Here is a 17,218-nt window from a genome sequence, read left to right on the forward strand (position 1 = left end):
CATATTCATACATCTCATCCATGATGCATAAATTCCATTCAAACACAGGATTCTGCCTGGTCACTGTCAACTTCTTCCTCTCAATCCTCATGCCGTCTTCCTGTCTGAGCGAGGTGGGAAGAAGTTAATTTTCTGCTGGTAAGGGAGCAATAAATTCCCTTTCTCTGAAAGATTTAGGTGTCTTGCAGCCCCTCATTCCTTCCTAAAAGAAAACATTCCACATACATAGTTCCTATCTTAACTACAAAAGCTACCTTTTTGCTATGAAACTACATTTGCCATAGCATTAAAATGTTAACACAGCACTACTTAACGCAACTTAATATGTATAGTAAATATCTGCGTAGAGCCATATCACATGCACTTTTCACACCGCAACAACCTCGCCGCGGACCTCCTCCGCTCCTCTTCCACAGCGCCATCCCCAGCGGGCACGAGAGCATCCCTGGGCCGGGCATCCCTGGCCGAGCAGGGTATCCATCCCCCGGCAGAGCAGGGTATCCATCCCTGGCCGAGCAGGGTATCCATCCCCCGGCAGAGCAGGGTATCCATCCCCCGGCAGAGCAGGGCACCGAGGGCGGGCAGGCAGCCGCGGCTCCTCCCGGCGCTGGCGGGCGGGGCCCGCGGCGCTCCCGCCCCCGGAGCCCGGCCGAGCCCCGGCGCTCCCTGCTCGGCGGCAGCAGCAGCGGCAGCAGCCATGAAGTCGCTGTGTCTGGTCACCGTGGGGGTGCTGGCCATGACGCTGCTCATCGCCAGCATCTCCCTGCTGGTCGCGCACGTCTTCCAGACGGTGGTGGATCTGCAGGTGAAGCAGGTAAAAGCATTGCCGCCTTGCCGGCTCGGTGCTTGTTTACCTTTATTCCGTCTGGAAATAGCCGAGGGACGGAGGGAGGGGGCTGGCTGCCTCCTTGCTGCAGCGGTGGGTGAGTGGGCAGGAGCATCTCTGGGCTGTGGACCCCCCCTGCCCCGCACCACCCGGCTGGGCTGGGGCTCAGGGTGGAGCTCAGGCTGCACTGGTCCCTGGGCTGGGTAAAAATCGAGTGAGGATGGGTAAAAATGCCTCTTCTTGAGGCAGCTTTGCTGGCTGTGGGGTAGCAGCTGTAGCAAGCAGCTGTCTCCAGAGCAGCAGCACCTGAGGGGAGCAGGTGGGGCACCTAAAGCACCCCTTATTTTTGCTATCTCTATCATAAATTGCTTGCAGCTTTCATACTTGTTCTGCTGCTCCATTTACTGGTGCCTCTGGAGCAGGGCCAGGGGTGCTGTGGGCTGGAACACGCGGTGTCTGCCGGTTCCCCAGGCTGGGTGGTGGCAGCCGGGCATTTCAGCAGGTTGTTCCACACTTGAGGACACCCATCCTGGGGATGCAGAGGCCTGCACTGCTCCTGCCCTGCCTAAGCTTTTGTTTCTCTCCCAGAGTGGCTCTGTGCATTTCAGCAGTGGCCCAGCTGTGTTAGGAACTCTCTTGGAAATCCTTTGTAATGAACAATTATTTATCTATCTGAGGAATATCATCTTAGTTCTTATTCTGATAGAGATGCCAGGAACAGTAACCAATGAAGGGATTTGACCAGTGCTGTTGTCTAATTGGTGACCAGATTATCTGTGATCTCCTAACCTACTGTTCTTTCCTCTGGGCTGTTGACAGGGAGCATTTCCTGCCATGGAAACTGCATTGTCTCCTGTCGGTTTGGGTTAGCGAGCACAGTGTGGGGTTGGCAGTCAGCTTACAGCAGGTTGTGCCACTTGGAAGCACAGCTCCATCCCCCTGATCTTGGCTCTCCTTGGGAAGGCGTCTGCCCTCTGCTGCATCCCAGAAGTTCTTCTTCCAAGTGTTCTTCCTGCTGTTCCCAGAGCAGCGGGGCTGGACTGTCGGGAATTAGGCGTGATCCTCCTTACGCGCATTATCTCCTTCCCCGGAGCAACTTATGTAAGAGCCGCTCGGTGTTTGCTCGGCAGGCCTTGCGGTGAGGCAGGCTAAAGTTTCCAGAGCTCAGGAAATCAGGCCTGCGCTGCCTGCCGCTCTCCAGCTGGTGCTGGCACACATCTGGATTGCAGGGAACGGGCTCCCTGGCAGAGCTGCCAGCTCCCGGAGCGCCTGGTGCCGGAGTCACAGCCCACAGCAGGCTGCTCCGGCCACTCTGCTGAGCTGGTTGCTGTCCACATTTGCTTTGTCCCACGTGAGCTTCCCCTCATTTGTGTGTAGTCGGGAAAGCTGCTGTCTCTTGTGTAACCGCGTGTGTAGCTTAGAAAATCTTGTGCAAATAAACAAATCTCAATTTGCCTTTGGAATGGGGCAGGACCCGAGCTTTTGCAAGGAGTCCCTGGAGCAGAGCTGCCTCGCAGTGAGGGGCTGTGTTGGCATCTCAAGTGCAGCTTGAGAGTGGAAAACCGTGTTTTGGAGCAGCTGAAGCTCCTGTCTCCAAAGCCAGCGCCTGTGAACGGCTGAGGATGGCTCTGCTTTCACGCGTGCAGCAGCCTTTTCAGCCAAAGGATACAGAGAGGGTGTGGGAAGAGTGGGAATCCAACCTGCTGTCAGACTTCACACCTCTTGAAAATCAGTGAGCAGATGTGTTGTGACAGGAGCACTGGCAGCACTTTTCCCAGAAGGCATTCAAGTCTCATCAACTTATTCTTTGGGGTTTTTTGTTTGGTTTTTTTTTTTTTAAATTTCTGTGAACTAAACGTGCCATCCCAAGCAGAATTCCAAAACCTGTTATCAGGGCCTAGCATCTGAAACTCTAAACTCTAGAGAGCAGTGGGAAAAAAATCTGTAATGAACAAGGATGAGTCTTCTCCAGGAGAAAGACATTCCAGCTGCCAGCGTTGTTGCTTTGTGCCCTCTGATGGGTAGATGCTGGTGTATTTATTGCTATAGGTGCACAGGTTATTAATACAACTTAATATTATATAGGTATGTATATGCACACACACACACAATCAATCTTGGAGCTATGCTCCTCATTTCAAACTTGAAAGTCAGTCAGTCCTTTGGCCTGGGTGTTTCCTTCACACCACATCCCTTAGGCTGAGAATTTTAGAAAACACTCTCCAAACCTCTTGAAATTCCACTGGACTTTTCGCCAGGCATCTCTTGAGCTGAGTTGGCTGGAATGTTTCAGGCCCAAAAGGATGAGGAAGATGTTTTCTCCTTTGATTTAGCTGATGTACTGATCATTTTTTGCTGCTGTTGTTTAATGGAAAACACTGGAGCTCTCAGGAGAGTTGAGTATGAAGGCCTAGCTGAACAATCCATTGGGATGCTCCTTTGGGGCAGGGCATTCCCAAGGTGCAGGAGTGGAGAGGTCTGTTCATGCTGGTCTGAGCACTTACCCCACCACCTTAGCAAGTTGCAGTTAAACTCTGTCAGAGATGAACACATAAAAGTGCATCTTTGAATTAAAACGTTTAGGGGTTCCAGGAAATAAATGTAAAAAAGAAATTAAATTTTCTCTGTAGGCTTCAGGAATGTTCAGTACCATTTCCCAATCCCACCATCACTGCCAGTAGCTGTTATATTTGGGAGAGAAAGCTCCCTATTTATTTCCTGTGTGTAAAGCACAGTCAAGGCAAGGAAACAGCAGCAAATGAGAGAGCTGTGGGTTCAGGGCTGGCTGATATATACAGTCAGCAGGAAGGATGCTTTGGAACGTTGGAAATGAACATGGACTCCACTTGGAAAGGAGAAGCCCTGATGTCCTTGTAACATCCTGCAATAGACTGAAATATCCCTGGTAGCATTTGGTCAAAACCAGAAGAAAAGAGTTTATCATGTTTCATTATTTGACAGATTTTGGGAGTCTCTCTGAATCCATCTCACAAGTTTGTGAATCTGGGTTTGCTGTCACTGTACAGAGCTATAAATAGACACTTAATTTCTGTGGGAGATGCAAATTGTGCCATGCAATCCAAGAACTAAATCTGGAATTAATATGACCAGTGAATACTAGGAATACAGAGATGAGTCTCTTTGGCATAAATCATAAAAAGACAGGATCAAAAGCATCAGGTTGTGTAAGAAATTGTATATATGAGATGCTGGTAGTTCTAGAGAAGTGTTCCAAGCTCCTCAAGCGTGTCTGAAACACATTAATTTTTGAGGTGTGCACAGACTTTTTATCCTATAGGGAAAGCAGGCTGCAAGTGCAAAGTGCCACCAGCTGGGCTGGCTCTCGCTGCCATTCAGCATTTCTGCTGCCATGCCCAGCTCCTGACAACGAGTTTGTCTTTGAAACAGTCTTCTCTTTATCTCATCCCTCAAAATTCAAGTCTCCATGGAGAGAAAACGCCTCCTTAAGTGGGAAGGCCAAGAATGAGTCCTGAGGCAAGTGTGGCTGATAAGACCCCGTGAACATTGACCACGAGCTGGCAGCTGTCCAGCCTGCCCTGCTTCTGAGCTTCCACTCACAATATTCCACTTGTTTTCTCAGAAGAATAAAAAGAGTGAGTGTTGATGAGACCCATTTAATTGCAAATCATTCCCCTCCTCCCTTTCTTCCGCCTACAGGTGATGTGGTTTTCAGAGACAGACTTTTCTTTGTGTTTATTCCCGAACATTCACTCTGCAAGCCAGATTTCTCTGTGTGACCACTGCAGCAGCTCCAGAGTTATAACTGCATGAAAAGCCTTGATTTTGGTGGTGGGGATGCTTTATAGGTGGGATGAATTTTACCCAAAACAGGACAGTAATAAAGGTGAGATCTCTGTTGCAGAGCTCTACATGACAGGTGTGGTTGTGACTTTCCATATAAGGTGTATATACTGATAAGGGATATCACTGAGGTAAGGGAATTAGTTTCATTTCCTAAGTGCTTCTGTTATAAATAATGGTTTATAGCTTGGTTACAAAATAGACTGACACACCTTGGGTATGGAGATGCAGGTGCTGACATTGCTGTAGGAAAGAAATTAAAGACAGAGGGAGAGCAATCTTTCTCCTATTCAAAGACCTTGGAAAAGCACAAATCCTAGAGTGATCCTATGTGAAAGCAATTTGTCATTCACAGTTTTTCTCTCACAGGCCACTGAAAAACAAAGTCTGATTGCTTGGGAGAAAAAAAATCTCACAGTTGTATTGGAATCTGACTTTCTTGGGCAAAGAAATCATCGAGGCCAGGACTCTTTTGGGCTCCCAGCATTGAGTTGTACTTTTATCTGTAATGTTGGCACATTTTGTGGTGTCTTGCACCAGGTGAAGGTTTTTACTGATGCAGGAAAGGAGACAGGATTGCTGAGTAGTAGCTGATCAGTATCCCTTCTGAAAAATGCCAGGCACAATGGTCTGTGGGGAGGAGTGGAACTACAAAGCAAGCAGTGCTGCCCCTGGCCTGTGGCCAGGAGAGCAGGTGCCTGGGTTGGTTGGTGTTCAGTGAGCTGCTCCAAAGCAAAGCAGATCCAGAACTGGGGTCTCTCTTGAGTCTTACTGCCTGTGCTTGTTCCCAGGGCATGGAATTCCTCTCTCCCCTGTCAGTGCCATGCAGCATGATAGCATCAGCAGCTGATGTGCCTTTCTCTTGTTTCAGGGAACAGTCTTGAGGAATGGCACAGAAACCTTTGAGGCCTGGGAGGACCCTCCCCCCCCAGTCTACATGCAGTTCTACTTCTTCAATGTGACAAATCCTTTGGAAGTGCTCCAAGGCGCCACTCCTCTCGTAGAGGAAATAGGACCTTACACCTACAGGTAGGACCTTTTACTGATGATTTTACTAAGGCTATGTGCAATGTTAAATATTGTCCAGCTCCTGGAGCTGTCCTGTGTGGCATGGAGAGATTTGAAAGTCCCCTTACAAATGAGTTTTCCTTTAGAGCTGTGTTGTGCTCAGCAGCCGTGTCAACCAGGAGCAGGCCTGTGGCAGGAAGGGCTGGGGTCCTGGGAGTCCTGGAGTGATGAGGAACTCATCACCACAGCAAGAAGGTGGATTCCTGACTGTCAGCCTCACTTCTGGTCACACAGGCTCATCCAGGCCAGGCACAGGCTCAGTGCCAGGAGGAGCTGTCTTCACCTAAGCTACAAAATTACCAAAATCTCTTGGTATTTGAAAGTGCTGGAATGAAAGCAGAAGCCTTTGTGGGAGCCTTGGTTTCTGCATTATCTCTTGCCTTTCAGTTTCCTCCTTCCCACATCTCAGCTTCCCTTCCTCCCCTGCCAACAATCCCTTCCCCTGTCTCCTCTGCATTCTAGTCCTGTGTCTGTTTAGTCCTGGCAAACTCCAAGTGGTACTTTGGCAAAATCCCTGCTCTTACAGGAGCCGGTAGAGCTGGAGAAAAGATGATCCACAAGGTCTTCAGTTCCCAAGCTTTCCTTCACATGTGTGTAGCGTAAGGCTGGGCATTAGTCAGCAATGTGTTCAGTGTCAGGAAGATGAACAGGACCAGCTCCAGGGCTCACAGAGCTGCACACAGGGCACCACACAGGCTGGCATTCAGTCCTCTTTGCCGGCTTCTTCTTTCCCCTTTCCTTAGCTCCGAGTCTCTCCTGGGTGTCCCACGCAGCCTGGTTTGGGAAGTTGCTCCTTGCCCGTGGAGGAGCTCAGCAGGGTGGATGGGCTGGTGCCTGCCCCAGGGGAGGCCCAGCCTGAGCTGCTGGTTTGTTGGGAGAGCCTTTCCCTGCATCCCACGCCGAGGGCTGCCTCCCTGACTCCAGCTCTCCCTGCGGTGTTCTTGGTGGGGACGGGGAGGGAAGGAAAGAGGCTGCACGTTCCAGCTGCTTCTGGCTGGTTTGCTTGGCCTTGTTCTGGCGTGTCTGGACAGGATTCCCCTGTGCTCTGCTCTTCCTCCATAGGGGAAGAAGGAAAGGTTAGGAAGCTCTCTTGCAGCAGGTTCCGTAAGCCTGGTCTGGCTGTAGTGGGCTGTCAGTGCTGGGTGGGAGGAGAGGAGGTGTGTGGGAGCACAGGGAGGGATGTTCCAGCCACACTACACGCTCCAGCCAGGGAAGAAACCTCCAGCTGGTTCCACAGGGCCTGCATGGCAAAGCACTGAAGCCTCATTTGGCCTTAGCACGTGGCAGAACTCCTGAAATGCACTAATGTGAAGCGCATGGTGCTGTGCTTTTATAAAACAGGGTGTTTGGGGAAAGGCTGGGAGTGAACTGGGCTGAACAAGCAGAGGAAAAAAAAATCCAGTCAGTGACAGGGAGGGCTCCAGAGAGTCTCATCCTGCAGCTCAGACTTTTCACCAGCATACATAGTAAAGCTTGAGGCAGATTCTGTAACAAAAACATAGTAGTGCCAGTGCTTTTAAATCCTGGAAGTTGAGCTGGCACCATATAAAATAAATAATTACAAAGTTCAAGCTGCCTATCTGCCCAAGCCTGCTGAGTACCAAAGAACACTGGAATATTGTCTGGTCTTGCACACATTTACAACTTTTTAACTTTAACATCTTAGAGCCTTAGTAATCTCCTACTCATATCCTTCACCAGGGAGTATTATTTTCCTCTCCAGAGCTGGAGAGGTGTCTCAGGTTACTCCTGGCCTATTTTAGGAAGGCATTTCACAGCTGTCCATTTCCATCCCCTCAGTTCCAGCCCTGGGGTATAAAATAGATTGCTGTCCAAGAGACTCTTGCCAAGTCAAGCTGGAAGTTTTGCGAGACCAAAATGTTCCTGGGTGACAGGGATGCTGGGGAGTGGTAGAGACACTTAGGGTAAGGAAAATGGGAAGTGGCTGGTTTCTAATAGCAGTAGTTTCACAGGCCTTTCCAGTTTGCTTGAGATGTGAAAGCTGAGCCAGAGCAATGCAGCCTGTTGTGAAGCTGCACTGATGGCTCCAGTGCAGCCAGGACACAATCTTGATCCAAACTGAATGCAGAGCATCTGGCACAACAATTCTCCCTCACGTCTTGTGACTTGACGTTTGCCCAGGGAAATGTGAAAGTCAGCAGGCTCCTGAGTCACTGCAGGCTGAGGAAACAGGAGGAGTTTCACTGCTGCGTGTGCCAGGCGGTGAGCGCCCCGCTGCCATTTCCCTTGTGGGCTTTGTTGGAGCCACGTGTGTGTCAGCCTGCACAGTCCTGGCTGGTCAGGTGCTCATGGCAGTGGAAATTGACTTGTGCTCCTGACATGTCAGGGTAATTAGGATCTGACTTTCTTGTCGGGCCAGCAGGTAGTATTTAATGTTCCCTGCCAATTGGACCGGTCTGTCAGCAATCCTGAGTTTTATCCTGCTGTCTGAGTGCTTAGACAGGAACAGCAGCAACCTCCCAGGCCATGGGTAGTGAGCAGCAAAAATTCAGTTGAATTTCTGTCGTGCCCAGGATTCCTGCTCAAGAATTAAAGGAGAAGAACTAAAATGAGTCTTGTTCTGTGGTTGTGCCACATGTATGCCCTGGTGCCATGTGCTCTGAAGCCAGCAGAAGGTTTCTGGTGGGTTCTTAGGTCAGGTCCCTGACACACACGCAGCCTGCATCTTTCTGGGAGTGGATTCTGCCTGCAGCAGAGGCAAAAGTTTCATTTTCAAGCTGGACTTCAGGACAATCTCATATACAGTGCCTCTAAATCCTTCTGAGCTGTCTGAAATTGTTGTCCTTCCTTTGAGGCTTTTAAAGATCAGGCAAAACTACAAAGTGCAGTTAGCACCCAGGGTGGCGTTTTTGGAAACGCCCCGTGAGGTCTGACTCAGCACACGCAGACACAGCAGGGGTTTTGTGTCAGTGGGGGAAGCTGCTTCCAAAGAACTGAAAATGACACCCTATACTTGATTAAAGCAGTAGAGTTAATTGTGATTAATGCTATGTCTACTTGTTTAACTCCATTAGAGAACAAACTTGTCTTTCAGGGAATACAGGCCAAGAGTGCATGTCCAGTTTTTGGACAACGGAACCAAAGTGTCTGCTCTAAACCCAAAGACTTATGTGTTTGAACCTGAGAAGTCAGTGGGAGACCCTGAAGTGGACCTGATCAGGACAGTAAATATCCCTGCAGTGGTGAGTTCTCTTTCATTCCTGCTTGGAATTCATCCTGACACACTTCAGAAGGAGCAGGCTGTTGCTTCATCCTGATTCTCCCTTTGTGGTAGATGAATGTGATGGAAGAACAAGAGAGGCATCTCGTGTCCTGGGCAGATGCTGGTCTCACTTTGGGGCTGGACTATTGTGGGAGGCTTATTTTGTTCCTCCCCCTGCTCACACCTCTGCAGTGCCTTCCCCTGGTGCTAGGAGATCACACACTCTCCAGGGACAAGGGGAAATTCAGGCTTGCTGGGCTTCCATGAATCAGTGAAACCAGGGAATCAGTGATGTCAAATGCCTAGGAGGAATTCTGGTTTCTGCGTGAGGGAGTTAGGAATGCTTGGGGTTATTTTGTCGAAATTGGACAAGCTGCCTCCAAGTCTGCTTCTCAAACCAGAAACAAACTACAGTAGAGGAGTTCCAGACAGAGCTGAGTGAAATTAAAATAAAAAATGCACCCTCAGGCTGTGCTAGGTGACACAGAGTCTCATAGTGATCACAGGTAGACCATTATTTTTGTCTTATACAGGGATGGCAGGGGAACAAACAGTTTCCAAGCTGTCACAGCTTCCAGAGGCAGTCAGGCTGCACTCAAATACTTGGAGGTGTGATTCAGCCTTTCCTCTCCATCCTGGTTTAGTTTCAGTTGCAGGGTACCTTCATTTCATCTTTTTCCCCAGCACTTCCAAAAATGCCTGATGAGTTCAGAATGCCCTTTATATAGCAGTAGATAGGACTCAGCTTCCTGAAAGTTGCAGACAATACAGACCCTGTGTTTTCAATTGCTCCCAGGCATCTCGTGGTTGTAAGGACTATCTCTCCTTCAGATTTTTAGCTGTGATGTATGGTAAGAGGCAGTACAAGAAGAACCCCAGCTTGGTTAGCCCAAAGAAACACCCTCCTTTTGTTATGACCTCTTTAAAGGCCTGTTATCAGCTGGGAAGGAAGTAAATGTTAGAATTTTGGGGAAATGAATGTGCAGCAGAGGAAAGCATCTGTGGTCGTTTATTGCCCAGCAAATCTGACCATTGCTCCCTCATTCCAATGCCCTGACAGACTGCCATGGAGTGGACCAGGTCAACCCCTCTGCAGTTTGCCACGGAGGTGCTGCTGCTGCTGTACCAGGAGTCGCTGTTCACCGTGCGCAGCGTGCACGAGCTGCTCTGGGGCTACAAGGACAGGCTGCTGTCCACCATCCACGTCCTGCACCCCGAGATCGACCCCGTCTTCGGGCTCTTCAGCAAGGTAACTGCTGGCCCTGCCTGCTGCTGCTGGCCCTGGGGATGATGGCACTGGGTGGGAGGGATGCATAAGCTTTCCAAGGACAGCATCCCCCACTATTGCCTGTGCTCGCTTGAATAACATGGGCTTTGTGGAGCCAGTTGTGCAAACTGCTGGAAAAATGTCCTGATTTCCCTAGTAATTGACTGAAATTGGATGTTAATTCTGTGCTGGAGCCATTCCTGGCTTGCACAGTGTTTCTGGTCATTTTGGTCTGGGGGGAAATCATTGCTTCATGGGGATGTCTGCAGTGCTGAGGTTATTTCTGTGGGGTTATTTTCTCCCTGAGGGCTTTTTATTCAGGGGCAGCTCTCAAAGGGAGAAAAGGCTCATCTGGTGTTTTATTTCCTGCCTTTGGGAGGTGTAAGGATCTTTCCCGGTCACTTCCACCTCATTCCTGTTCAGAGTGGAGTTCAGTGAACTGCACAGCTCTCAAGGGCAGTCCATCACTCCTGGGGTGGATTTGGAGTGGTGACAACTTCAAGTCCTGCCACCCCAATGCAGTGACCAGCCAGGTGCCACAGGATGAGCGGAGCCACTGAAAGCTCCTTCCTCTGTTTGCAGATGAATGGAACTGATGATGGAGAGTATGTTTTCCTGAGTGGGGAAACGAACTACCTGAACTTCTCCAGGATTGTGGAGTGGAAAGGAAAAGAGTAAGTTTCTCAGTATACTGTTGCCTCTGTCACAGTCTGCCCCTTGCTTGCCTGGTCCTAATTTAAAGAGGATGCAACAGCAACTTGAAACCCATTTCAATGCCTTTTGTTGTTAGCTGAGGCAGGAGGAATTGGCTCTGTACCGGTCTGATTCCCATTTGCCTAGGCCAGGAGCTGGCATGGCCTGACTGCTTGCTGCTCAGACATCTTTTAGCCCTTGCTCTCTTTGCTTCCCTTTCCTCAGGTCCTTGAGCTGGTGGACAACAGAGGCATGTAACATGATCAATGGCACAGATGGGACGTCCTTTCACCCACTGATCAGCAAAGATGAGAACATTTACATATTTTCTTCAGATTTCTGCAGGTAAGGAGAAGACAGTGGCACTCAGGGCTTCAAAGCAGAGCGTTTATGTCCATTCCTCTCGAGGTGTCGTGTTAGGTTGGTGCTTCCCCTCCTGTGATTTCATTTAACACTCACAGTGTTCTGCATTTATTTGTGGTGGGAACATGAGAGCTACAAAAAACCCTCCCAGTCTGCAGTTAAGGATGTGTTATTTGAAAATGAAGATTTGTGAGGTGAGAATTTGGGAGAAAACTGCAAGGACAGACTGGACTGCAAGGCTAGTAACAAGGGAAATGGAAGGATTTAGATGAGCTTTCCTTAAGCTTCTTTCCTCCAAAGTCTTCCTCTGTGCTGTGCTTTTTCAGAGAACCCAGGCTGCCCTCTTCAGAGATTCATGACTTTACAAGATGCTGTTTGAAATGTACCAAGGAAATCTTGGCCTTTCCTTCCTTATGTAACACCTTATCTCCCCTCTTGCTGATTTCCCAGTGCATGAAGAACAAAACCAACCTGGAATTATTTAAATCAATACAGAAATGTGTTAGGCTGAATTCAGATTGTTCTGCCTTCCATATCCATGTTCCTTTGCTGGTCCCTCCCAGCAGAGGTAGCAGCCCTCACAGCACATGCAGCAGTGGTGTGGGGGCTGTCTGTTCTGTACAGCAGCAGGATGATGGGATGTGATCAGAACGTGGTGGAACTGCAACCCGGGCCATCAGCAGGGGGACACACGGGGCTGGGCTCAGTGCTGCTGCAGCCTGACACGCCTGGCCCTGCTCTGCTTCCCTGCAGGTCCCTGTTCCTGGTGTACGACAGCTCGGGAGCCGTGGCCGGGGTGCCCACGTTCCGCTTCGTGCCCTCCTCCATGGTGTTTGCCAACACCTCGGTGAACCCGGCCAACGCCGGCTTCTGCGTGCCCGCCGGCAACTGCCCCGGCACCGGCGTGCTCAACGTCAGCGTCTGCAAGCAGGGTGGGTTCTCCAAAGCCCACAGCCACTGGGCTTTGGAGCTCCATAGGGGCCCCTTCCCCTCTCTGTAAACAGCTGAGAGCTGTGGGCTCCTCCAAGGCTTCCCCTTGCTCGGCCTTTTGTTTTGGTGCTGACTCGGTGTTTTCACGTTCCAGGCGCTCCAATATTTCTGTCAGCTCCACATTTTTACCAGGCAGATCCAAAGTTTGTAGAGGACATAGAGGGCATGCATCCCAGGAAAGAATACCATGAGACATTTCTGGACATCAATCCCGTAAGTGCAGCCTTTTTTCAAGGGTTCTGTAGGTGAATGGATCCAAGCACTTTGGGTTTAGGTCACCTCCTTGGGTGGTGGATGTTGGTGTAGTCCCATTGGCCTCAAGGAATCTGTAGTAGTTCCATCATGCTGGATGGAATGGGAGATCCCTTTGGGCACTTTGGGTCAGCTGTCCTGTCCCTGTCCCCTCCCAGTGTCTCACACACCCCACCCACCCACTCACTAGCAGGGCAGTGTGAGAAACAGAAAAGGCCTGGAGCTGTGCAAGCGCTGCTCAGCAATCACTGGAACATCCCTGTGTTACCCACACTGTTTTCATCACAGCTCCAAAAAACAGCCTGATGCCAGCTGCTGTGGAGAAAATTAATTCTCTCCCAGCTAAAACCAGTACAGCAGTGATCTCTACGCCCCCACAGACAAATGTGGGTCAAGGAAAAGAGCACAGTCACTACCTGCCTGGTTTACAGAATCAGTGCTCTGACTCACCGGGCTGCTATGTGCAGCTAAAGCAGGAGGAAATTCCACAGCTGCTCTCCTAAGATCCAGTGCAGATCCTGCTGTGTGTGTGTTCCAGGTTCTTCCTGCGTTCTCACAGCTCTCATTCTTCCACCTTCACTGTTTTTTTAACACTGATCTCTTTTATTCCCCAGCTGACAGGGCTCGTCTTGCAGGCAGCCAAGCGGATGCAGGTCAACGTTCACGTCCGAAAATTACCTGAATTTTTGTGAGTGTTCTCTGCTGCTGGGTAGAGTCTCGTATCAGAGCTGATGTTCAGCATGATTTTTTCTGCAGTGTTCTGATGGAATAGGGGGTGGAGAGAGCAAGTGTGAGAGAGAGAAGTCCAATCAAATCTCATTTCTAAGGGGCAGTATGCTCCCCTCTCACAGATGAAGCAGATTCTGTAGTTCCACCTGCAGAGTAAGGAATGCTGTATGGCAGCTACTCCTCCTGATATTTACTGGCACAGCTTGGCTGTAATAACTACAACGCAAGTATTTTATCTGCCCAGTCCCCTTGGGAGGCTCAGGGGTGTTCTTCAGGCTTGTTTCGCAGTGCCCAGGAACTGGCACAGTAACACAGCTCCTGCCTGAGCTGGGATTCCACATGTGCCAACTCTTGGGGGATTTTTGCTGCTGTGCCCATGTCGCTTGGACAATGGTTCCTGTGTTTTACAAGTAACCTTCAACATCAGCTTAGCTCAAGCCCTGCTGCCTGGCACAAATCTGTCCCTCAGTTACTAATGAGCCCTGGATGGATCCCTGTCTTTCACTGCCCACCAAGTCCCGAAATATGCCCTGCTCCCAAACCAGAATTTATCCATCCATGAGATCAAAACTGTCCTACTCCAGCAGGGAGGTGAAAATCCACAGCAAAGAGGAACAGCCCAGAGGTTTTTTAGGGACTCTTTCCATGTTGATTGTTCTTGTATAATGTGTCTTCACAACCCTCAGGTGGAAAAGTTCCAAACCCATAATTTTTTTTTTTTTCACGCAGTGAAACCGGCAACATCCGAACGCTGATTTTCCCAGTGATGTATATAAATGAGGTAAATAGCTTTGCTATGTCTTTCCAGCACTGTGGCATGTTAATGCTTTCAGAAATACCCTCTGAGCCAGCCAGAAAAGAAAATGCTGATTTTCTTGTTGCTTGTACAGTGATAGGTAGGAAGCTGTTGCTGTTTCTTAAGTAGCACCCTCCTGTTTGTTGTAGTGTTAATTTCAGCCCAGCCAAACACTCTCAGTCAGACACTCTTTAAACTCAAAGGAGTTGGCCATGAGGAAAAGGGGTGCTCAGACAGAGGCAGGACTTCAGCAGATCACACCTTTTCCTGAGTCATCTGCTGTGAATATTCCTGTGCTATAGTCAGATCACCGAATCCATTGGTGTTAGTCCATTCCTAATCCAAAAGTTAAAAATCCCTATTTTCCTTTGAAATACAGAGTAGGTGATCCGTCTGCCACCTGGAAGAATCTTAGGGGAGAAGTATGTCAGGAAGCAGTGAAGCAGTGGTGGAGAGTTGTGGGGGTGTTGTTTCCCTGCCCTTCACAAAAGTGATTTTACAGAAATAAATGAACTTTTTTTTAAAATTTCCTTTTCATTTCTTTCTGCTCCAGAGTGTTCTGATTGATGAAGCATCTGCCAGCAAACTCAGACATGTCCTGCTGGAAGCCAGTGTTGTGACTGGGATCCCCTTTGTAATCATGGCTCTGGGGATTGTGTTTGGGATTGTTTTCATTGTGCTGGCCTGCAGGTCCCAGAGGATAACTGAAGAGGTAAGCAGCACTTGGATTTGACTTTGCTTGCTGTCCATCTGCCTGCATTTGATTTTTCTTTTTTTTTTTTTTTTTTTTTCTTTCTTTTTTTTTTTTTTTTTTTGTGGTTGATTTTACCTTTTGGTTTCTTTCTGCACGTGTTTTTACACTGTTTTTGTTGGGAATGACCTTTCTAGGGAGGGGAAGTTTTAATAGACTCAGAATAAACGCGCCAAAGCAAAGGAGCGGAGTTAATCCGAGGAGCCTGGTAAGGCAGGTCCTGTCTCTGTGCCAAATTCCCTTGCCAACAGTAGTGAAATAATCAGCCTGTCTAGAGGACCCTGAAGGATAAGATGCAAAATCTCCACCATATCTGAGGACAGATTTAGTTGGTGTCGGTGTTCTCAGCAGAAGAACTGCATTGTGCCAGTGGGTTGTTTTCCAGAATCACGATGCAAATTTGTGGCCAAAGAACAGATGAATTGCACAGACAGAAGCAGCAGGAAGTATTCTCCAGTATTGTCTGTTTACAAGACAGCCTGTAAATCTGTTTATGAGCACTTCTGTCCCAGGATGACACACTGGCATTAAGGTGCCTGTCGGGGTGAAAGCTGATGCCAACATTTCACCATAGCAGTGTTCAGATGGCACCAAGCGTGGAGCCTTTGGTTAGAGGAATAGCCTGGGTTCTCTAGGAGGCTGTTTTCATAGTTACTGTGGGCTTACTGTGGCCTCGTGTGTTTGTTATTCCCTAAATGCTGTCTTACAACTCCCCTCTGTGCCTGGGGAGCCCCTCTGGATCAGTGGGATCCACTGCGATGCCAACCCCATGGGACTGCACTTCAGTTTCCTGTCCAGGACAGACACAGGGTCCTTTTCCCTTTCCTTTCCTTCTGAGCCTGCCTGTGTTGCCAGCAGCTCAGCCAGGGTGTCAGTCTGTCCCACTGCCCAAGGCCTGTCCTGGGAATTCCTGCCCCAGGCTACATGCACAGCTTCAAACCAGCTCTCTTGGATGTGCTGGAACACTCTACAGGGGTCAAAGTGACAAAGGGACACCTGCATTCCATGCTTTTCATGCTTTGCTTTTTGTTGCTTTTCCTGCAAGCAGAGGTAATCCAGCAGTCTGCAGCTCTTCTGGTGCTCCCTGGCTGGTTCTGGCCTTCCCTCCTGTGTCAGGGGCTGCAGCAGGGCCCTGCCCAAGCTGCCACCCACCCTCTGGCGCTGCCTTAGGCTCTGTTAGAGGAAATTGTCCTTAGAAATAGGAGCTTTTCCTTTCCATGCTTGCAGTCTGGGCAGCCCAGCTTCCCATGGTGCGAGGTCTCTCATGGCTGCATTTCACTTGCTGTGGTTTTGTTCTTGCAGAGCACGGAAGAAGAGAGGTCCCCACTCATCAGGACGTCTTAGTAGGTTTCATTCCCCTTGTGAGCTTGGAGAGTAAACCATTAGAGCTGACCTAACACCAACTGTCCCCTGTGGAGCCACGCTCGTGTCCAGCGTCACTTTTGGTGGGACAGAGGTGGAAGGGAGTCTGCGCTGTCAGCCAGGGAGGAGACTTTTCTCTCAGCTGCGTCACAGCTTTCAAACTCCATTTGCAAACCGCTCCAGATCCTGCTTTTCTCAGCCCTGCCCTCTGTCTGCACCCGCTCTGGCAGCCACAGAGGACCAGCAGCACGATTCCCTGCGGGAGTGACACGGGTGGCATTGCCAACAGCCCTCTGGGAGCGCAGCGGGCTCCTGGGCAGCCCTGGGACAGCGACACGCGGGCTGTGGGCTGCCCTGTGCACGATGTGTCCTGGCTGCAGCGCGCTCCGAGCGTCTGTCACTGGTGTCCTTGCTGCTGTCACAGCACAGCGTGCAGCTGGCCCGCCCCAGAGCTGCGGCCGCGCGTGGGACCGAGCCAGCGGCTGGGAGTGCTTCTCCATGCAGAGCACCTCGGTGTTCCCGCTCTGCTCGCTAGCCAGGCTTCTGTCCTTCGGGTGTGGGCTTTGTTCTGCTCAGCTGTGCCTGGGCTGGAGGGGACGCAGCCCGTGGGGGTTTGCTGGGAATGCAGACTTGGCGTGTTGGGGACGGGAGCACCCCTCCGTGTTGTGGACAGGGTCCTGAGAACTCCTGACACTTTTTTACTTGTCAAGCAGAAACTTGTGTTAAAAGTCACCAAGGTTCCTCCCCCCCTTCCCCATTAAAGGAATATTCTCATCGAGGAATGTTTCCCTGAGGTGGTGAGATGTGTGTTCAAGGTGTCTGCTAAAGAGGGGCACTGGGGTTTGCCTTGCTTGGGGCCTTTTTTCTGGCTGCTGCTTCCCTTTCTTCCCTGTGACGGTGGGCAGGCCCTGGAATGGATTCTGCAGAGAAGCTCTGCCTGCCCCTGGATCCCTGCAAGTGTCCAAGGCCACGAGCAGCCTGGGATCGTGGAAGGTGTCCCTGCCCACGTGTGGAAAACAGAATTCACTGCTTAGAATTTTGAGAAGTTTACTACTAATAGGATTAAAAAAGGACAA

General features: G+C 49.9%; 1 protein-coding gene across 2 annotated transcripts; it reads left to right on the plus strand.

Moving 5' to 3' along the window:
• Nucleotides 1–620: 620 nt before the first annotated feature.
• SCARB2 (scavenger receptor class B member 2) lies at nucleotides 621–16,920 on the plus strand. 2 transcript variants are annotated; one of them, XM_064416241.1, is made up of 13 exons: nucleotides 621–814; nucleotides 5,520–5,677; nucleotides 8,772–8,919; nucleotides 10,000–10,188; nucleotides 10,789–10,880; nucleotides 11,125–11,244; nucleotides 12,016–12,194; nucleotides 12,347–12,465; nucleotides 13,119–13,192; nucleotides 13,963–14,014; nucleotides 14,583–14,741; nucleotides 14,918–14,988; nucleotides 16,083–16,920. In XM_064416241.1, exons 1-12 carry the CDS (start codon nucleotides 698–700, stop codon nucleotides 14,945–14,947), a joined length of 1,437 nt encoding a protein of 478 aa, XP_064272311.1. In that variant the 5' UTR covers nucleotides 621–697; the 3' UTR covers nucleotides 14,948–14,988; nucleotides 16,083–16,920. The 2 variants fall into 2 exon arrangements, with proteins under 2 accessions (XP_064272311.1, XP_064272310.1); XM_064416240.1 differs by lacking the exon at nucleotides 14,918–14,988 and having other exon boundaries at nucleotides 622–814.
• Nucleotides 16,921–17,218: the final 298 nt, after the last annotated feature.

This window comes from Passer domesticus, chromosome 4, assembly GCF_036417665.1.
Source record: "Passer domesticus isolate bPasDom1 chromosome 4, bPasDom1.hap1, whole genome shotgun sequence".
NCBI classification, from domain to species: Eukaryota; Metazoa; Chordata; class Aves; order Passeriformes; family Passeridae; genus Passer; species Passer domesticus.